The 25,006-nt window shown below is 23.0% G+C and overlaps 1 protein-coding gene across 5 annotated transcripts in view; it reads left to right on the top strand.

The window, feature by feature from the left end:
* LOC113551151 (calcitonin gene-related peptide type 1 receptor) overlaps positions 1 to 25,006 on the top strand; it is a 140,883-nt gene that overhangs the window by 5,775 nt on the left and 110,102 nt on the right. For 2 of the 5 annotated variants that reach the window (XM_026953203.1, XM_026953204.1), the window contains exon 2: positions 23,250 to 23,404. In XM_026953203.1, coding sequence (XP_026809004.1) covers positions 23,305 to 23,404 — 100 coding nt within the window. In that variant the 5' untranslated portion in view covers positions 23,250 to 23,304. Of the gene's footprint in view, positions 1 to 10,206; positions 10,433 to 21,925; positions 22,034 to 23,249; positions 23,405 to 25,006 lie in introns of those variants that run through there. The other 3 variants (XM_026953202.1, XM_026953207.1, XM_026953205.1) reach the window with 3 other exon arrangements.

Raw genomic sequence — 25,006 nt, 5'->3', positions numbered from 1 at the left:
TTTAAAGTTAAAGCGTTGGCTGAACTTTTTTTCTATTAATACGTTCACTATTTTTTAAATAAAGTGATTTTCGAATACAATGATTGTATTTAGGTAAAAAACAAATATTAAAAAGAATCACGTGGTTTAGTATTCAATTTTCTTTTGTAGATTTAAAACTACTTGCAAATAATAATTAATATTTTTGGATGTTGCAACAATTAAAATTGAAGCTAACACGACAATAGGTACCTAATAAGCTTGATCATAATAGTTGATGATTGCTTATAGTCTCGGGATTTTAATTTAATTTAATTTTTATTAGGTTCGAATATATTTGATAAAATAATAGTACCTATATGTGTAAGGATTATATTTACCTAGAAACTACAATTATTATTTCAATCTAATAATTAGTGATATGGGTTTGAATAAATTAAAAAAAAATTAACTCATTAGTTTTATTATATCAGTGTTTAATTATATGATTAAAATTGGTTTTGAATTCAAAAATAAACCATTAAGTTCGACACCATTATTTTGTAAAATCTAAAAATTATATTATTAAGAATCTTTAGTGTTTACAAAGTATAGTTTATTTCGTTATGATGTTGACAGAATATTCTAACATGTTTCTCATAATTAATGTCTCATAAAATTCTTGATAGTAACTTTCGAGTTTCTAGATACAACGGCCAACATATGCATACATTAAACTCTTTGAATTTGTTTGAAATTAAAAATTGTAAAACCATATAATTTTTATTAGATTTTAACTGTTTAAAATTATAAATATTTTTACTTCTGAAACTACCTTCTTAAGATAAAAATGCATAAATTATTTTAAAGGTATATTATAAGTACAAAATTGTTAAATATTTATTTGAATATTTAATTTCATATAATATTTTGGTTTAACAATTTTCAAACAAAATATTTATTTTTATAATAACTTGTTGTTTATTTTGGAGAAGTATAAGTATTTTATAAATTATTTATTTTATCTTAAACTAATATTGTATGTTTATTAAAACAATATATGTATATATATATATATATATTTATATTATATTCATTGTGTAATTGATTTGAATGTTTCTGGTGGATTTGAAATTGGCTTATTAAAATTAAATCAAATTGCTATTCGCAAAATTGAATGCTTCTTAATTTTGTACTTTAATATTTACTACTAATAATAAGCATACTTAGTTAAATATGAATAACAATAATTCTATTTAAATCTTAAAAATGTGGATAGTTTTAAATTTTGTTAGAGATATTTTGTATATTATAGTTTATTCTTTTTGTCACCATATGTTCTAATGTCTTGTAATGGTATAATAGTATATTTATTTTTGAAAAAAGAAGGCTGGTTAAACTCTTATTATATTTTAAAGTAAAGAAAAGAAAGTCATGTTTACTGTGAAAACCTTTTAGTCAAATGTTAAACATATAGCTTTCGTCATAAACTTAGATCTTAAGATTCCGTCTTGAAGCAATTCAAATACATATATATATATATATATATATATATATATATATGTGTGTACAAAACTGTTGTATTTTTTTTTTTTAAATCGTATATTAAATACTTACTGTTTTTGTTTAATTTATTAAAATTGAATTTCCTTGCACGGAAGAGGACTTCAAATGTTTAAATTAACAGTTGAAGTAAGTCCTATGGAATAGGCAGAGGCTAAATTTATAAAGTTATTATCTTATACAATATAACATGAGTTGATAATATATTTATTTATTTATTGGTTTTTGAAAGTATAATATCTTATAATTAAAATAAAATGATAAGCTACTAAACAATAAAACGCATTTTACATTAAACGGTGACATAATATTTAATAGTAGGTTACGCATCTGTAATTAAAGGTACTGATTATATTATTATATAAACCATAACTATAAAATGTAGGTGTTATGTCATTATAATTCTCTTCAGACGATGACTAAGATATAAAATATATTATAAATTATAAATTCTAAAGCATTATTTTTTTTTATAAATAATGTATACCTATTACCTACATAAAACTAATACATAACCATTACTAGCTAATGATGTAGAATGTACTTGTATCATTGTAAGACGTCTCATGGCATATTGTTTAAAATAATTTAAGCAATTATCCATATTTATTTTGTTGTTATGTTTAATTTTAAATTAAAAATATATTATAAATTAATATTACACAATTTGTATATTTATACAGATACTTTTATACTTTAATAGCTTTTTATCGACCTTCTAATACTTAATGTTCTGCTTTAGTTTTATTATATCTTAGTATATTTAATTCAATAGCCGAGGGTTATTCGGTGATTTTATCGGTACTATTTATTGGTCTCTCCGCGTTTCTTCAATATTTATTTCTTATCATTTGTAAGCACTTGATTATCTATTTTATATACATTAATTATTTCGTTCTTGTATCTCTGCAGTCAATTAATTTAAAAATCATAAATATATTCTTGCTTATAAACATATTAAATAACAACTGCCTTAAAATTGTCCACTAATATTGGTATTTAATCTATACGTAATATTAACAACTATTTATATGACATCATTATTTTTATAGTAAATTAGTAATGAATTTGATATTCTTTAGATGTAATTCTATAATTCACTTATCCGAAACCCGACGAAGGTTCACTAGTCATAGGCTTATGGAAAAAAAATAATTTTAAATTAAAAATTAAATTGAATCAATAATTTACTGTCATACTTTGTCTTCTATTAGCCATCCACGAACAGGACCACATGCATGATGTATCCAAACACGTTCAGAAGCCTCAATCTCTTGATTGCCCTATTCGCCACACCACTGGATATAGTTATAATTGTTATTCTAAATGCGTTTAATTATTTATATATTACATTTCGACCGGCACCTATGTTTATTAATATTATATTATAATTTACCATTTACCACAATCTGAATTATTTTGGTACCTGATTAGTAGTAATTTTTCGGTTTCTAAAATGTTTAGAATTTCATATGATTATTTAAATATATACATATTATAATTTAGAACAAATATAATAATAAAAATAATATTCTAACATCCAATAGTTTCAAGGTATAATACTATAAAATATAATTAAATTATTTACTATATGTTAGAATTTATATTTTATACAAACTGATAATTATTTTTCATAAAATTTAACTATAGGTATATATATATAAAATATTTTGAAACATAATGTCATTGCAGTATCAATAAATTATTACACTCAGTTTACTATCACAATTTTTTTGTGTGCCTGAATATTTATGAACCTAAAACTTTATCAGATCCCTCAATAAAATATTGATGTAAACTGATAAGGTCAATAATGAAAAAACTTCACGTAATTTTGTTTCATTTATTTTATGTTAAAGCTATTTTCAAAAAAAAATAAGGAGCCAGCTACTTCTACTTTTTTAAATTGTACAACGTTATGCTAATACTATAATATTACACCAAGCTAACTAAACAACAAATTTCTGTTTCTTGACAAATAGGAGACAATGTGGATTAAATTCCATGACGTAATCTAAACTGGCGATACAATGTTCGTGTTTCTAGAGAAATTATCGTGACCGCTGAAAAGCGTTGAATATAATTTTGCATCAAAGGGTTTCTGTTTTGTCCCTGTCTTAGCAAATTTTATTTATTTAGTGTAAACAAATGTTTTATAACTAATTTGTATTTGTAATTATAAATAGTAAATTAATTATCATGGTTACTGAAATAACTGAACTAAAACTGGTATGTAGAATTATTGGAATCATACCAATATCGTGTTTTTATTATACCTTATAGTAGGTTGAAAATAATAAAAATACATAGGCACAATTTTTTTTATAACTATTTGAAGATCAATTTTTGACTATGTAAAAAAAGGACTTGTAAACAAAATAATAAAAAAACTTGTTATTTGTAGTAATTCAATGATATTTTTGATAGGGACTTGAAATTATTTCTTATATAACCTTATAACTTATCAGCATCGCCATGGCTGACTTATTCTGTTAGGCCTGTGGGCTATAGGCTTGTGTGTATACATTAAATTTGCTTTAGTTTAAATACTTTATAATAGATAGTAGGTTACGAAAGATAATTAAACATAGTTTCACGATTTCTAAACTTAAATACTACAGAATACCATATGGAAGTATGTAACTTATAATTATGATTTACTAAACGAACATTGATAATTTTGTGTGTAAATATTAAATATAAAATATAAAACATTATAAAGTATAATTATGTAATAGAGTTTATTGTTTATGTTAGTAATGTTATACTCAGGTTATTAACATTAAATTTAGAACTAATCTTTCAATGCTTTTAAATAGTTAAATATACTTGTATTTAAGATTAAATTTAATTCTAATAATTAAAATAGTAAATTAAAAATATATATTTTTTTTTATCATAAATGTTTGGAGATTTGTTAAGTTCTGTTTACTACATTTTTGATGTAATACTTTTTCATAACGTACCTATATAAAAAATTTACTTAAACATTTATTTAAAATGTAAAAAAAAATGTATTTCATGATTTAAACTTTTTTTTTATTTAGTGCTTAATGGTATAAAATAATATTATATTTTTTCAAATAAGGGAATATTTAATACAAACAATTTTAGCTTAACACATATAAATACCTGTAGTTTGAAAAATTAAATAGTTGAAATAGTTACAATATATTTTTAATATTTTTATAATATTATTAAAAACTTAATAATCTGTATTTTACAACACAATGATTAGGTAAATTATATCAAGTATCATATTATTATGTACCTATGATATGTTATAATACTATTAAGAGAAACATAATAATAAAGAACATCTGTTGATAGAATCTCGAAATCGTTAATTTAAATAAGAAATTGTAGCCTTTTGTAGGGAATTATTTTCAGTGAAACTATTAGCCATAATATAATATATTTATAATTGATTTATTTAATAACTCGTGAAGTTCCATCACTGGATGGTTTTTCCTTCAAGAATATATTCACAACCTACCTTCATATTTTGTAAAAAAAAAACAACATATTACAGATTATATAATGATAATTGAAAAAAAAAATGTAATTTCAATTTTAGAATTAAAAAATAAACGTTTGGTGAATCAAGAAATTTTCAAAAAAAAAAAATTATATTTTTTATTTTGTTTTACTATCATTACACTTTTATTATATAAATAATATCATCTAATATTTTAAATGTCAAGAACGCATTTTTAAATTAATTTGAATTTAATACTAAATTTTGATAAATTTCTATATCGTACTTAATGTTAGAATAAAAAAATACGTATAATCACTATGCAAGCCATTTTTTTATTTTGTGTATAATCTCAAATTCTCAAATTCTTACATAATATAAAATTTAGTGCCAATTATTTAGCTAAATACTATTATGTCATGATGACGATGAAATAGCTTTAGCTATATTAGCTAGTTACAAGCATAACTCATATAGCACGGTTGATTTTTGCTATAATTTAGCGTTTCTCGTACACTTCAAGGTTTCAAAAACTCAATTTTTAAAATATGTGTAGAAGTGATAATCATTATTATATAATATTATACTATTTTCCTTGAATTATCCAATATGGCACTTTGCTAAATTTAAGACAAACAAAAAAACTGGTCTAATGGTTCATCAAAATACAAACTATAAAGACAATCTAAAAACATATACGTATTTAAAATTAAAATATTTTTATCTATTTACTTATTTTACCTAATGGTTATAACTATTTATAAATTACTAAATTCTAAAAATAAAAAAACGTTTATTTTATTGATTCTATGATTTTTAATTATTAAATAAGTTTAATTTCTTATAATTTATCAATTAATAAAAAACATTTTAATAAGTGCCTATTTTGAAGTATACAATTATCCATGAAACCAAAATCATTAATAATTTATTTTCTATCTGATTTATGTTTTATCTTGATTATAGTTATGCAGGTAACAGATGTAATGAAAATTATTTTACAATTTCAGTAATATCACACAATTCTTTTTAATTTTACAATTTCAGCCAAAATTTTAAGGACTCTATATAATATAACCTATTCTACCTTAATGTATAAGGGACCTTATCATGTTTCTCGTTAATAATTTATACATTGCGTCGATGAAAGCCAATTGAAAGTTTTTCAATAATAATGAAAAATGTTTAATGAATAATAACTTCATTAATTATATAACATCAATATAATTTAATATAAATTAATATATAAGCTAATTAATTTCAAAAGTATATAAATAAATTGTTATTCAATTATTTTTTAAGCTTCCTATTGCTAGCTATTTTCTTTGAGCACTAATATACTATTATAACAATTTATTATAATATAATTTAGTATCATTAAATAATCTGGTCAAATAGCTAAACCATAACTCGATAATGTATTCTATTTATTATTATCAATATACTTCAAGTTTGACATTAGAAAATAGACAATATTTTGGAATACATTTTATGGGGAAAGTTATTATAAGTTATTATTATTAATATAATAACAAAATAAAATAAAAATAGGAAAAGATAGGCAATGACAATTTTTTGGGTCATACCTTAGTTTTTCGTACTCACCGCTCTATTAAATTATGAATTATTGTACGGTAATCAAGAAATCATACAATGCATATAGATATCACTTGTACTTTGAAAGATTGATCATCTATTGGTTCAATTGGGCTGGATAGTACTAGATAATTAGGATTAAAATCTGAATTTGATATTCACCGTTAATAGTAAATGATATTCCCTTCTACGAGTCTTAAAAAACTTAGTGTTAGATTATTTTACTGTGAATCAATTTTATTATTCGTGTTATAAAATATTCAAATCCCGCGTTCACCGTAATTAGTATAATTTTTTTTTTTTAATTTTTTAACCTGAAATTTAAATATTAAATTTACGTACTTGGTGTGTACTAATATACTTTTTACATACTATACTTTTCTACAAATTAATATTATATCAAATTTGATAATTGTTATAACATTTTGTGTACAGTGATTTCTCGATTTTCACATCCAGTTTATGCACATGCCTAGCAGATGACCTCTAGTTTTGGAGAGAGAGTATAGAGTTAAAGATTTTAGTTTCTGTGGAAATGTTGGTCGCCGAGGGAGTACATATTATAAGCCATCCGATGAGAATAGGTAATTTTCGCGGTGAAGGTTCGTGCACGCACGGTTGAATTTCCGTCATGTTATATATCTAATCCGACGTAGCGCTCCAATACGTGTGACAGATACATAAAAATAAATTTAATTGATAACGAGGCGAAATGGCCTGTTACATTTCGGTGACGATCTTTAACCGAATTCAGAAACGTGTGGATAACAATGTCACTGCGTTAACTTCTAAAATATATTCTGGCGTAATGGTGTACGGTTTTATCGAACATTTTTGGATTACCTGTCGAAGCCATTGCTATTACACTAATGCATTTTTGTTTTCGTATCATACTTTCTGTGCTTTTAAATTAGATTATAATTTTAACATGGATTAGATTTTTCAAAGGAAATATTTTATAAATATCTTATGAATTTCAGAGAGATACAGTTAACATAATAATTTGGTGAATAATAAAATTGTATACAAACACCTGTATTTTTCATATTAAGTTCTTGAAGTTCTATAAAAAACGATTGTCGCTTATCTACCCACTGATCCTAATACTGCGGTTGCTGATTACGCAGGTAAATACGCAATAATATTTATCCCGATATATCTTCATTTTCCAATATCTACGAAATTCAACATTTCCATATTATTGCGTCAAGAAAATTGATAAAGGCCCCTTAAAACCTAAATTATTTTAAAAATGTTTCTACGATCATCCGATCTTCCAACCTAATTTACTTTTCAAAATTCTTAAAGTTCCTACAACTCCCATTAGTCCTTCCAAGAAGCCTTGGCCGTAAATAGTGTTATGATAAATTATATATATATATATGTTTATAATACTAATAATTGCTACTAATTACTAATAATAAATTAAATATTATACCAAATAAATAATAATAAAAAATAAAATTCAATCTTTGAATGTATTAATGGGTGGTTTTTCGCAACAATGTTTGTCCACTTATATTAATATGTTATGTATTATTTTTTCCTGATGCAAATAGTTATTACCCGTATCACATATAATTATTTTTCTCTTAACTATATATTAAAATATTTCTTGTAAAAATGTTCTTTTTATTTTTTATTTTTTATTGTTAGATAGTCGTTGTTATAAATAATGAAATGACTAAAGTTTCCTTTTTGTATACTAAACATGTTTGAATTTATGTAGTAAGCTTTATATGTATTAAAATATTAAACGAGTTATCTCTGTGGCTTAATATAATGCATACACAATTGATTATTGAAAACTTTGGTTAACTGTCAATATAACTACTAAATTTTCGAAGTGTGTGATGTGCAATGTTAGTGAAATATTCCTGTATTTATTTTATGAGAGCGGGAAATTCCAAATGAAATATATTGGAAGTGATACAGACAATTGTGTAAATCCCTTTTACGAGTCTCTCTTACAGCTAAATGTACTTAAGTCAGAGACACTAACTCAGAAGATTTCGATTGCCTATTGTTATTGTATATTAGTTTGTGTGGTTATATTTATAAATAACAATATATTCAGATCTTAATATTTATTATTTAAAATTAAAAGAGTGATTGACATTAAACTATTTTGCAGAGATCTATAAATATAGATCTGAAACTATTTTAAATGTATCGTTAAGTGTATGGTTATCTTAAAAGTATACCATGATTATAAATATATTACACATATGTGAGTTTATTAATATGCATGAGTACCGTATATAACGATAAAATATTCGTGGTATAAATTAAACACACACATATATATAATATGTATAGTTTGAACTTTTAAATTAGATTCTTTAAATTATCGATCAAGACTTTACAAAATAAAATATTGGAATTGTATTAGGCAAAGGGGTATTAATGTTATTAGGTTCGATGTAAACGTCATTAAAACAATAATAAATAACAATCTTGAGTATTTAATAAAAATGATTGCAATATCATAATATTATAATAGGTTCGTTTTTGTTTACTAAATTATTTAAATTAGGTACTTTTATATTTAATACAAACATATATTATGCCGTACACCTAATACGAACTTAATAATAATAACAATAATAATAGCTGATTAGTTAGAGCAGTTGATTCAATATAATACGTTTAATCATATTTCGGTAAGTGTACTTTACTATTTACTTACGCCGTCTATACACTTTACTATACAATATACATGTGAAGTAATATGGTATATGCGATATGCATCATCGAACATCCTGATAACTTAGTTTTGACCTTTAGTCAGTTATGACGAGTTTGTTTTGTAATCAATATTTATTACTGGAGCAAACTTTTGAAGGCGATTACAAAAGTATTATTTGGTACAGTAGAAAATATGTATTATACAATATTAGTAACGTAAACACTGTCACGATTGCATCAGTATAGTATGTAAAAATGTGTATTGTGTGTACATGAAAATTAAAATACAATGGCACTATACACATCGGTCACTGGTTGATAAAATTGACGAGTGGTGGATATTTAAAACACATGTACGTTCTAATATTTATTGTTAACAACTGTTTACGACGAAGTAAAACGATCATGTAATTTTTATTTTTTTATCATAAATTAAATAAGTTATCCTATTAAAATTAATTTTAATTTTATTTTACGATTATTTAGATTTTTGAACGTGTTAGGTATACATAATTTCAGACGTTCAATATTGTCCATTCATGCACAAATAACTAGATATTTATATCATAATAGTTTATCCATGTTTAGAGCTCAAATATAGAAATTAGTAAATTTTGTTTTATAAGGAATAACTATAAAAATATTTTAAGAATTATTTTTTATTTTTATTTTTATTTCTATCTAGAAATATCGTATTGAAAATATTTATAAATGTTATATAATTATAAAATTATTATCATAAATTAAATATACACATGCGGCATCTATTGTCAGGAATTTAAAATTCATATCATAATATGGGTGGAGCTATTATATTATTATTGAGCGGGTTATCTAGTTTGTGCTTAATGTTTATTATTACTTATTACTAATCCGAATGTATTTTTTTTTAGAGGTCAATAATTTGTGTTATACTTTACAATATTACTCGTGTACCTACTTACGGAATAAAAAAGTTTACACTTAAAAAATTTGAAAACCGTCAATTTTTCAATTAAAATTTAAACTATTCAAGTTTTAAATATCTTAGTATTACAATAGTGTTGGCTAATAAGTGAATAAGGTTTGGAATTATTTACTTTATTTAACCAAAATAAATATTTTTGTGAACAATGAAGTGGAATCGTGATGTATTAGCACTATTAACAAGTATGAACTAAACTTTAAAACCGTAATTCTTAATTATTGTTATTTGTAATTTTTTTTTTTACATGTAATTCTCTAAATTGGTTATAATTTACTCGTTATTGGTATACAGAAACTATAGTTTAATTTACTGTATTATAAAACATCACATCAATAATTATATATTTTATTATTTCTAATTAATTATGTTCAAGAGACTATACTTTTAACTACCAACTAGCTATAAATAATGAAAAATTCGTTTTCTAACACAGTTTACTACGGTAATAATAAAGAATCTGATTCAGGTTATTATCTTGGATACACGTATTGTCTAATATATTTTAGGCTTATTGTCTATATTTAAAAAGTATTATACAGGTTTTTGTATTGCTTTACATCTACATTACAATACATCTAAAAGATTAGAACTTAAAAATTTAAATTTGATATGTTTATAACTTCGGATTTTTATAATGTAATTATTATACCTACTGCATGCTTGATAAATATATCAAGTCATTATAATTTTTCCACTTACTTTTAGAAACAGTTGAATAATATTAAACGCAATATTAATGTATTTGTTTAAACGTGTAGTATATTATTCGAAAACAATTATATAATTGCATTATTATTTATATTCGTTACTATAAGTAATGAATACAATATGATTTGTATAAAGAAATAAGTTTTCAAATTTAGAAATATTTTCAAATCATTATTATTTAAAAACAGTAATTTTTATTTCACTAGTTGTATATCAATTTAACACGGTCTTAAAGGTTTATTTTTAAAAGAGTGTCTTTTAATTGTGAACAATTGACTGAAGTCTATTTAACTCAATTCATTCTAGTTTTAAGGGTATCTTCTTGAAGTCTAATGGACCAATGAACAAATCAGCTAATGTATGGTCAATGAGTTATTGAGCAGATTAATGAAATACTTGATTAGATGCTGTCAATAGTGAATATATATAATAGAGTAAATGATAAGATTTATATTGGAAAAAATATAAAATTATTGTTTTACCGTAAAGCATTATTTTTAGTTATTTAATAAACCCCATTCATAATTAAAACAATTCTACAATTTATTCTATTACTATTCCTATTCCGACCAAATATTTTTAATTCGATAAATAATCCTCTCTTTATTGTATATTTTAAATATAAGAATTATCTATAATAGAAAACGGTATGATGTTAATCGTTACCACCCATTTAATTATACACATTTGGTTAATTACCCAAACTATAATTAAGTAGTGTCTATGTGAATAAATATTTAAAATGCAATGATTATACATATTATTCTTTAGAATTTAAGAGACGTTTGTATAAAAATACAAAAATAATTAGTGTAATACTATAGGGTTATATAGGATAATTATACAATATGATCAATTGGTACATTATGAAAACTAAATACAATTTATAGTTGAACTGCATACATTTTTTTAAATATGGGTATTTCCAAATACGAGTAGGTATCACGATTGTATTCAATATTAGGAGCATATTACTCGTGGTAAATATTAGTGATTATTACTGAGTATGTTTGGGATTGCATAATCGTATTTAGAGAATTAAAAAATATTGTGAAATTAACATATTTAACGAGTGTTAAGCATAAAATGCTGACGTATAACATGTTTAACGTAATAACAGTTACGTTAAACATGTTTTTCTTCTTCAATTATCGAATCAAATAAATAGTAGCACTCACCCGGAAATTTTTAATAATTTAAATAGTAAAATGTATAATATTTGAAAAAAAAATCATGAGTTATTTTAAATTATTGTGTACTTTGATTAATATTTTTTCCAGTTTCTTTAATTTATTGTTATTGGGTTTTTACTCATTCAAGAGTTTTTGCTTACACTTTTGGATTTTGGAGGCATCATCCCTATCATTAGAGATTCGTTAGATTGTTACAAAAGAAATTAATAACGATTAAATTAGAATGATTGAATTGGATATCGAATATCTCTGATCCGTGTTAATAACATAAAAATATTTATATTTTACACGTGTTAAATATGCTACTAAAAAAAAAAAAAAAAAAAAACAATAATTATAAATTACTAAAAATATAAAATACCTATAACTGTAGAATATTTTGAAAAATTTTTCGTTTAGACGACACATTTGATCAATGGTTAAAAAGATTATTATCTAGTTTATTTAGCTTTTTAGAGAGAATATACTTTACCATAAACTATTTTTCTCTGAATATAAGGTAAATTATTATACCAACCATTGTTCATTAATGATTTTCTGAAAAGAAGAAATTAAGCGTTAGTTCTTTTATTTTCTATCTTATTTCAATTGTTTTTGAATCCCATCCTTTAAATTTGAATATGGTTATGCACGCAGTGTTCAGAAGAAAGGTATTATTTAAATACTGAATATTCTAAAAGTATTGTCTTTACTCTTTAGTCGTACAAAAACCTTTATTTTCAATGAAATTGTTTTAAGTATTAAAAAAAGTTTATTTTTTTTTTAGAGGGTGTTGACGTTTATCAAAAAAAAAGTACGAGTGTGTAATCTTTTAGAAAAATAAAATAAATTATTAAAATATATTTAAAGTATCCAAATCTACTTTGTAATCAAAATATTGTATACGTATTGTTATTTGGCTATCAAAATATGCTTGTTAAAATGTTATTTTGATTTTATTAACAACAGAGCATAGTTGTAATTTTCAAACAATAGTTATAAAAAATAAATTTTTCTATATTATTTAAATTATTAGGTTCTTCTACAGTATAATATAATATAATATTTGTTTCGTTCACATTAATATCGACGACTAAAATTATAACACATTTTTTTTTTATTTATGTTTAATCGGTAGAAACTTAATTAAATATAAATTACTACTTTAAGCACTAGTTTAAATTAAAATAATTAATAATATTGTAAATATTTCTTTACAAGCCTATGGAATTAGATACATTTTTCTAATATATATAAAAAAAAAATGGTCGCATTTTTATTTTTTTGAAAAAACTTCATCCATTTTTTTTCGGACTTAAAATACATTGGTTATATCAAATGTCACTATACATACACAAATAATTTTCAATAAAATAAGTGAGAAAAAAGTTATTGTCTAAAACAAAACATTGTAAGGCACTCTGGCTGTATATGTCTAAATAAGTTTATTAAAAGTAATATAAACCTACTCACAAGAAACAATTGATTTTTTCCAATTTTCCATATAAGGTTTTTTTTTGCATAGATATAGAACCTTAAGTTTGATACACGTTTTGACTCTCGTTCCTGTTATTGGTATGTTCAAAACTTTTGGTTTAACTAAACTATACTAGTATATTTTCAAAACGCATTAAACGTATTACAACTAAATCAGTAGTTGAACTAGGTAGTAGTTTAAGTTTCTCTTAAGTTTTAGTGATTTGTTTATATTTAAATTATATGTCAATCACAGCATATGTTATGTTTTTCTTCATTTTCTTGATTTTATTTTAATTACATTTTTAATTGTCTAAGTAATATGTTATTTTACATTATAAACTTTTCAGTGGTTTTTATCAATGTTTTGCTCATTATAATGGTCAATGGGCTTTAAACAGGTATTAATACTGTTAAAACTCAAAAACAACATCGAAACTGAAATTAAAAAAATCAATGATAATAATCGAAAACGAAATCAAAATTGCAAAATAATCGATACTGGTATTTGAAACTCAAACAGGAAAAATGTTTTTAGTTCCAAACTCTTTGTTTTATATAATGAAAAATAGTTCGTGACTGTGGAAGTGTAATAACTGTAATATAGATGCACATATGATTATATTATACCTGCATATTAAGGCGTATTCGTAGAAACTGCTCACATTTTTCTATATTTTATATGTTTTAAACATTGGAAAATTATATAAAAAAGTATAAAAAAAACTTTGTCCTTTGTTCTAGCTTAGATAAGTAATAATATGGTTTGATATTTTTTTAAAGATATAACTTCTAACAATGCTCTATTCAACCCTCGATTAAAATATTGTATTATACTGTTTGACTGTCCTTTCCGATTCAAGATTCTTATTGTTTTCGCCTTTGCTTCTTTTTAGTTAATATTGCCTGTGTATAATATCTTCTATATTTTCGCAATATAATTTTATTTATGTTATTATTTAAACTGACATTTTAAACTTAAATATTAGGTTATACAAATTTCTATACCTATTTTTTTTTTTACTACTTGACTGCTTTGTTATTAATTATATTATTGTTCCTCTCAAATTTATTTATTACGATTATTTTAGTATCACCATTAATATAATTGATATATTATAATATTTTTTTTTTTTTTGTAAACAAAAGGACTTTTTTTTTAAAAAAAAAAGACTATGAACATTATTTATGAAGTATTAAAATATTAAATAATCAAATTTTATTAAAAGCTTTTTTTTATTTAATTACAATTACGATATACACATTAATCTTGTTTGTTAGTATTAAAACTGACATGCATAGAAAATATTTCAAACATTTCAACAAATAAACTTAGGCTATAAATGCATTCTATTTTTTGGTATTTGTATATTTCATATGGTTAGGTATTGTGCTGTTAATTTTTCCAAATTGTTAAGAAATGTCTTGGGATATTAAATCACTCTCACCTACACCAACTGACAGTACAATTAATATTGAATATTTAATTGTTTTTCTGCCCTGATACTTAAATTTTTAAGTTTCCTGAAAACTTTTCCTATCAGTTATCATAAGAAATAATGGTTCGAAAATCTATCAGAAATATTTTTTTAAATGATTAATTTAAAATAAAATATATACTAATAATAATAATAATAAACCAATCGGTAGTTAATATTTGAATGAATACTAAAATTTTTATTGAAATACTCTTAAATAAATTATTGAACTTGAATTCCAAATTTTAATAATTATACATATATTTTAATTATAAAATTATGTAAAAACATTAAAATATCACAAATATTTGAACTAAATTTTGAGGAATTATTAGTATTAGATTTTTGAGATTGGTATTATACCTATGTTATTTGGTTATTTATTATTTATTGGTTTGTTTTTTATGCCTTAATTTTATTTTATTTTTACATTTATTAGAATTTTGTTAAGAGTATTAATAAGTTTCCAGAAACATTTGTAAATAATAATAAGGTTTGATGTAAATGAAAATTATCCAGGTTCTTTATTTTATATAAGTTACTTTACAGAAAACAACTGATTTTATCATTGTTTTGTATGGTTAAAATTCAACTACTAAAAAGGTTGATGTTAAAATAGAAGGGATACTATTGAAGAGAACCTATTTTGGCTTTCTTTTAGGCATCATGAGAATTGTATAACTGTTCAAAATATACTTTTATACGGAAAAAATTAATAATGGACTTAACGATCCTAGCAATGGTACTATAGATAATTGATGTATTGACATTATAATATGATAAAAGTGGTTTTTTTTATTTCAAATAACTTTTAACCTGTTATTAATAATATTTTTTGATAATCGTAGAAATTTTAACTTTTTATTTAATAAAAATATATAATAATACATCATATTAACTATTTTATACAGTACCTATGTTTAAATATTATAACACTATGCAATATTATGCTAATATTGTATGCTACGATATCTTCTATTTTTTTTTCATTTAATTTAATAAAACTATATACGATTGATTGATGGTTTATTTTCTTTTGTATTTAATATTGGCATAAAAAAGTTTTATTTCTTGAATAATGGACCTTTTTTTATTCTTGTTTTTGGTTTTCGATAATAAGTAACGATGATTGGTATAATATTCTTATTTTATTGTATTTGCATATATTTCAATCGATTGCAGATTTCACACTACAGCAAGACGTTAACAGATCTTTCTATTTTTCTTTCATAAATACCATGTGTTTGGCGTAGAAACTTTTGTTTGTTTCAAACGTTGATCGAACTTTTGGAATATTATTATGGAGGATAAATCCAGTGTGAACAACTTTTGTAAAACATTAAAATATGTAATTCGTATTTTCACACCTATGATATTTACAAAAAAATAAAAACAAAATAGCTACACACTTGTGTAAAAACTATGATATTGATCTGCATGGTTTACAATAGTAATTTTTTATTATATTTAATTTATACATGTTGAAACATAAACATAGCTCAGTTAAATATAGTACAATTATATGCATTCTATGATGATAAGTTTTCTGTTAGGTAAAAGAAAAGAGTATAGTTTTTAAAATACATTTTTGCAATATCATAAGTAATAAAAGAAAAAAAAATACATTTTATATAAATGTTTATTCTACATAGTTGGTAATAAAATATTTATTAATGACCGCATTTGTTTCAAGGGCCGGAAAATTTCATTTAACCGATATTTTTCACCCATTTTATTCATTGTGATGTAAGGCATTCGATATTTATCTAAACGAATGACTTTCTATTCAATTTAAACTAAGTTGGTTTTTAAATTAGTATGTTGCAAAATAAATTGTAGTTGAATGTGTCAAAATGGTTATATTTCTTACTTAGTTGGTAGTTTTCAATACCCACATCACTTATTATTACGGTATATCACTTTAAAATGTCGCCTTATTTAGAGTCATAAGGATTTGTTTGTAACTTTTATCTAATGATCAGTCATTAAATTGACATAATATTCAAATAGTTTATTGCGAAGTGATCAGGACATTAAGGTTTGTGGAAAGCTGCAGCTACTGGTACATGTTTAAAGTTGTTGTGTACGAATAGTTTGATAACTTCTTGCATTTAGAGTAGTAGTATTAAATCCTAATTAATAGTTTGATAAATAACTTCAATGATCTTGAAATTATTTTTTTATTTAATTATACATATAAGTTAACCAATGAACACCTCCAATAAATGTTTGAAAAAAGTGAGGTAGTATAGTAAATTCTTTAATGCGTACCTATGTACCTATTTATTTTATTTTTTATCTTAATTTATGTTTTAATAATTTTATGTAGAAGTAACCTGTTAACCGATATTTACAATTTTACTATGGTTTTCTTACTTGGTTATTGGACTAGAAAATAAACAATAAATACAAATATATTTTCTTAAGAGTTATAATATTAAGGAATATTAAATTAAATTATGTACACAACTTAAAAACAAACATAATTGTTATTAATTTGATAATAAACGTTTAACTCCAAAAACTTTATTTACTAAACATAATTTATCTATGTTATATAGTATACTTTTAGATGAATAGTAATTTAGTTTTATATAAACGTTATTCTTAATATTTCTTTAAGTGATCATTGGTTTTTGTGAAAATACTGATTATTAAACTGATACCGATTACAATTTTTATAATTGAAAGTCAAAAGAATCAAAGGAATTTCCACATTAAAAAATGTTGAGTTAAAAGTACAAAGTTCAATATTTGATTACTTGTTAATAAAACGGCTTAACAGCATCTTTTTTGAAATTTCTTTTAAAGTTGAATCTATTTAATTGCATTGTGAATTAATTTATAAATGAAGAAGATATTAGTAACATAATATAATATATATATATATATTTAACATCTATAATAAACAGACTGTAACGATAATTTGAAATATTATTGACGAGGTTACATCAACCAACCCTTATATAATATTTGGTACATCCAAAATATAACACACCTTAATAAAAATAATACAACGCATCCATGAAGTATTTATATAGTGTTTGTCATAATTAATTTTGTTATTACATAATATTAGGGTTGATTAGAGGATGTCTTGTTTGGATTAAAAGTAAACTTAATTACATTTAACAATTAGTTAACATTTTGATGAATGAACTATTAACAATAAATCAATTAGTTGTGTACAATTATAATGGGGTAATTCGAACAAAAATATTTTGTTTTTACAACATTTTTTTTGCAAGTAAACAAGTCCAAAAAGTTTCATGTGTAAAATGTATGTATTGTATTTTATCGTAAAAAAATATTAACTGAACAATTTTAATGTAGATTACCCAAAATTTACTAATTTCTTCAGAGATTTTAATAAAATCATTGAAGTGCATAAATATCACAGTTGTACGACTGACAATACCGTTGATAGACAGCATTTATGAATGGAGGGCCAAAAAGTAAAAATAAAAATTTACCTATGATAGTAAAAATGTTGCATAGTTTATTTATTTTTCAGATCATGTTTATTAATTTTTTAACATAAAATCACGGCTTTATATGCATAATGGACAGGTGATATAGATTTCGATTATAGCGTTGACAGTACCAGAGCTTGCGCTAAAGAAATATTAGAGCTGCACACCCTATTGTTTTACAGAAGTGAAAAAGTTCACGTATGCGAATTTTCCATATAAAATTAAAAAATTAAAAATATAAAATTTGTATTAATTTCTCTTTCTATATATTTGTAACGTATAAAAGTATCAATACATTATATATAATGTATTATATGTTTATTGCTTTTATTATTTTTTGATTTAGGTTGCATTTGACTTTATTTTTCAATGTGACTGTAGCCATGTAAAATAAGCCATGGGCCGCGTTTTTGACACGCTTAGTCTCAATATAACATAATAAAAAATAAGAACTTATTTGAACATTAATTTTGTATCTCCACGGAGTACTCCTTAAGTAGTACTAATTATTACAAGGATATGATAATATGACCCTTAAGTATGTAATATCTCCAAAAATTAGATTTGTATTATAGAAGAAAAAAGGATTAGCTTGCATGGTGAATCATCGTGTACATTGTGAATGGGACCTATTTACGTATTAAACTTTTGGTAAAACAAACTTAGAAATGATGCATTTCTAGTATTGCAAACTATACATCTACATAGTTATTAACGTGGTCTGTCACTTATACTTGGCTCATTTCTCGGTTGGTATCTTTATTTGTAATTGCTGCTTCTTATCCGGTAGGTCACGGCTCATTAACTTAATGTCAGTAACCACGGTAACTATATAGAGTTGACTCTCGTTTCTTGTTTTAAAATCAGTTTACCTTATTCGTATATAAATAGCAGGCTATACCGAAAGGATTGTTTTTGAGATTCTTCAAAAAAATATTGTTATTTTTTATTTAAATATGAATTATTTATTAGGTAATAAAATATTACTTAAATTATATTAAAATACATCTAAATAGTTTTTCAAATTTTGTATAGGTATATTATTAGTTTGTTACAGCTTAAAGATAAGTTATTTACAAACGAAAAAATTAAATTATATAAATTATAATACAAGTTATGAAGGAGTAAAGTTAGTGTATTATGTGTACACTGTACATGTATGTATATTTAGATACAACCGACACTTAGTTATTTTTAGATAATTTAATAATTGGATAATGTTTAAGCTACCTCATATATTACAAAATATGTCTATTAAATTGTACAAATATTATCTTAAAAGTTTGCAATGTGATTAAAAGCATAAATAAAGCAATATGCACAACGAAAAAAAGTAGGAAAAGGAATGAATTAATTATTTTTTGTTTGGGTTTAGAATTGTAGATATAAGCATTGAAATTCAAGTCATTGACCGCCTATGTATTCGTTGGGTATTAAATAAACTAGAACAATAAGTAAATATAAATAGTTCGAAATTCTGAAAATACAATTAGTATATTAGATAACCTAAGATTTTTTAAATCTCAAATCTCTTGTATTTCAATATTATAACTACATGAACGACCTCAAAATCAAATAATAAGAACTGTGTAGGTATATTTAAAATAAATATAGGTACATATGGTATGTTGTAAAATGATTAATATGGGTAACAAGTTATAACGTGGTACTTTTTATTATGAACTTAATACAAATTAAGTAAAACATTGACTCGAATTAAAAGTATGGTGAGATATTCATTTTTGTTATTATAATGGTATCAATTTAACTTTATAATATAATATGTTATTTTATAAATTTAATCTAAAAAGTATAGCTCAGCTGTTCAGATCATCACGTACGAATTTCAATGATGTATTTTAATATATCATAACGCATTGTTTTTTGTAAACAAGGTATTCAATCGTCTTATAAGGAGTTTATTCCATTTAATTGTTTAACAAACGTGTTATATTAATATTATCGCGTTATTTATCATTCCCCACGTCAAAAATGCGTATCACCGTATATTTATGAACAAAAAGTTATTAATAACCTAAATTTTTCATAGTCCTGTTAAAAAATATTTAAAAATAAATATACGTATATAATATAATATACTTAATATTTAGTTGTTTATTTTTTTAAATACACAGTTTTATGTAATAAGAAATAATATTAGTTTTACAAGCAGACAAATACTTATGAAAAAAGTTTATTATTTTAAGTAATCTATAGTTTTCGTCATATGTGTTATCAAATTAGAGTCATGCGTATGTATGCACATTAGCAAATTATTATACTATTAAATCGCTTTAACATTACAGAATATCTAAAATATTAGTTTTATATTAAAATTGTAATACATTAATCTTATGTCAATTTTTTTTCGTTATAAATATGTTTATAATCGAAAAAAAGTGAAAAAATAGTTTAAAACCAAATATGTATATATGATATACGTAGATAAGTGATGTTGTTTTATGTACCCAATCAATTTTTATGCACGATTTTATTGACATGTATAGTTCAATAAACTTGAGTAATAAATTAATTTATCTTAATTATTTAATTATCTAGAAATTAGAAAAAAGATCATTTTTTTTTTTTATCTAACAAAATTTAGTTTTTGTTAATTCTTTGATTTTTTTTTAATGACCGAAAAACACATTTAAAACAAAAATAAATTTAAATGTTCTTTTAAAACTTAATAAAATATTGTATGTTTTATTTAAAAAATAAGTCTTAAATAGTAAGATGTAATACTTTATGACTTGTTGCCCTCCAATTGTAAATATACATAAACATAGAATATTTTTTTTTTCGACAACAGAAAATTACCTTAATATAATTGTGGAAGACTATCATGAAATATATATTTACCGTTTTGTTTTATTAGATTTTAGGTAAGTATTTAATTTTTGTATCACTGGGATAATATCTTAAACGGTTATGATTTGAACTTAAATTTATCATCCTTACTATTGGACCTCTCGTACTTAATTCAGAATAATTACTATTTTTAGCTTATTCAAAAAACACGACTGCACTTTCGGTGATGTGTCACTAACTCCTAACTATGAGCACTTAATTTTGACAAGTGTCTAGAAGGTGTCATGTCAGTGGCGAATGTCAAAGATTAATTATTTCATCATGAATTGAATGTAGTTACTGAATTTAGAGCCATAATTATCTTACTCAATTTTCTAATGAAAATAATTAATTTAATCTAATAATTTTAATTGTAAAAATAATCTATGTTTAAAGTCGATGTGACCAGTATTGACTGCTAATACGTAAATAATATGGTTTTCAGTTAACAAATTTACTCTTGCTTACAGTGGCTTTTTTTACTTTATTATGTATGTGATAGAGTTTGTTTTAGTGTTTTAATCGATTATACCATTAATAATCAAATAAATACGTAAAACAAGCATTTAAAATATTTTATTTTATTAATGAGATTTAGATATTTGGAAATTTTTGTCGTCTATAAGGTAAAACATTTTTCAATTTAAATTATCTGAATATATCGTATCTCTCTTAAAAAGTTAAGCCATAATTAGTTTGAATTAATATTATTTGAACGGTTCTTTGTTCACTTAAACTATATTATTAAATAATTTATTAAGTATAAATTTGGTATTTTTATATTTGTTATTAAAAATTGCATTGATACATAATATGCTTACTTAAATTTTTACGTATCTAAATTATGTTTATTTTATTATTATTTATAGATATTCATATTATTATGTTCAAAGTTATTAATAATTTAAAAGTTCCTTATTTAATGTAGGTAGTTAGTAGATAGTTCTGTGATACAATACTTATCACTAGATAATATTTTGAATTCTGAGCGGAAAGATGAATGTATTGATTTTAAAATAATATATTTTGTTTTATTTTTCTAGGCACTAAAAATTATATTTTCAACTTTGAGGCAGATTTTAGGTTGAAAATTGAATTTAGTTGGTACTTTTGACGGTCTAAAGTTCCAGTACACTAATATAAAAACATTAAGGAAAACGAGTATTTTCACGCAAAATACATTTTGTTTTTTTATAACTCAGAAATGAATAAACTATGATACTTTTCACCAAATACTCTAGTATTAGAATTTGCTGTACGCGATAACATTTATACTCATTTATTTGAGCTATTTATGAATTTTTTTTTTTGTGCAAAAAACGTACAAGTTTGGTTTAACAACAGTCTATATTGGAACATTGTATACTAGGCAAGATTTTTACTGCAGTGGTTTCTGGTTGTTTTCTGTACAGAGTGATGACAGTGTGCCTCTACTCGTTTACTCACTATACCAATGATCACCAATTAATTTATAGGGAGGGGGTCTGTTGAAAACCTAACAAACTTTACGTGGTCAAAATGAAATACTTTTATAATATTATATGTTTTGTACATAAAATATTTTTCTTGACCACTTTTTTTTATGGAAATTTATACCAAAATGAAACTTTTATGTTGTACCTTTCTGATATAAATTATAAGTTTAGTTTGAATTAACGTTTATTATTATAGTATTAGTATACATAGGTTTTTTGATAAAATAAATAGATAATAATATGATGTATTGATTTATATAACAAACAAAAACTTATGTTGATGTATATACAAATTTTGTTAAAATATTTGTATCTCCTTAAGTATCATAAACAACATTTTAAAGAAATATATTTTGTATTTTTGCAGTTGCTCTAATTGAAGAATGGTTTACGTATGAATTGGTTTGATTTTAATACATAAAATGACTACAGAAAGTCCAACGGGGATTTCTGCAGAGTTTCAAAATCATTTGAGATCAGATTGTGAACTTAAATTAAATGAAACAGTTCACACACATCCAAGTAAGTCATTGTGAATTATTTAAAGTAAATAAATTTAAAATGTCAGCTGATTATGTACTGTAATTATATACCCAATAAATATTTATATTTTCACACATACGTTTTAAGCTTAATAAAAAAAGGTTACCTATACAAAAATAAAGAATAACAGTAATTTTAAATTCACGTGATTATTATGATGGATTTAAAATTACGTCTTCTGCCATAATATATGTATAAATTGTTATTATTTTCAATCTTACGTGAACACTCCACTTCATTATAAGGTACAATCGAATTTCAGAACTTTAAGACCCCTTATTTACTATGCATGCTTGTATAATGCTTTTAATAATTACGTCTGGTTTATTTAATTACAAGACTTACGTGAATAAACAATAATTTAGAAATAATTAGAAGTATTTTTGAAATTTTATAATTACTATTAAATATAAGACTACTTTATAAAATATCTTAGATTATTCTTACATTAAAATTTAGTATTTTTTAGTAAATGTGTTAGATATTTAAAATATCGTATTAATAGTTATTGTGATTCTGTTATAATTTATTATAACTATGTAGTATGTATATCATAAAATTTCGTTTAGTAAATACAATTACTATATACAATAACTGAATAATATTGAAAAATTCCATAATTAAATGAAATTATTGTGCTAATTTTATATTTTTAGTAATACTTAGCAACTATAATAAACTATGTGTTCTGCGAATTTAAGAGGATTCATTCATGATGTTTTTCACGTTCTGAAAAATGTATCTTAAATTTGTTTTAATATATTATTAAAATTATAAATGTATTTCAAGGTTAAATAGTTCTTTACACTATTAGTATTATGAATTGGGATTTAAATATTTTAAAATACGAAATCCATACTACATGTTGTGTAGTTTTATTTTCAGGTTTTGAAATTACTAAAAATATTACTATTTTACATCTTATGATATGTGTGGATTTTTGTCAATTTTAAATTAAATTTCAAAAGCTTTTTCACAGTTATGTAGATATATTTTATATTCATATTTTTATACGTTTAAAATATTTGAATAAAGTAGCACTTTATTTTCACGTATAACCCATTTAATGTTATATATTTAATTAGAATAGTTATTACACAAAATCATCTTTCATCACTGATGGCAGGTGAGTCAGACGACTAACTAACAGTAATAGTTGGGATTTGCAAGTGTCACTAATTGGACGGGTCATGTTTATAGATTTAGCTGTATCAGTTGAGTTTATGGTGGTAAACTGGTAACAAACACTAAATATATATTACTAGACATTTATGTTTATAATGAATTCATAGTGATTTTGTCAACTTAATATTTATTAGATACTCTTAGACGATAAACATTCATTGCGCATTTTAAATTTCCCAAAATGAAAAGTAGGTATTATTTTTTGTAAGTATCATTATTATTTGAGTTAAAAATCGATAATGTTTATACTCATACCGATACCTTGAAAATAGATTAAGTTTCACGTTTGATTTAGATTTATCATGCAATTTATTAAAAATTGTAAATAAATAGTCAATACTTTAAAAAAAATATTTACTCTATATGAAAATGTTATTTGGAAAATTATTTCTTCTT

Source organism: Rhopalosiphum maidis, chromosome 2 (assembly GCF_003676215.2).
Source record: "Rhopalosiphum maidis isolate BTI-1 chromosome 2, ASM367621v3, whole genome shotgun sequence".
Lineage (NCBI taxonomy): Eukaryota > Metazoa > Arthropoda > Insecta > Hemiptera > Aphididae > Rhopalosiphum > Rhopalosiphum maidis.
This window is presented reverse-complemented; position numbering and strand designations above follow the sequence as displayed.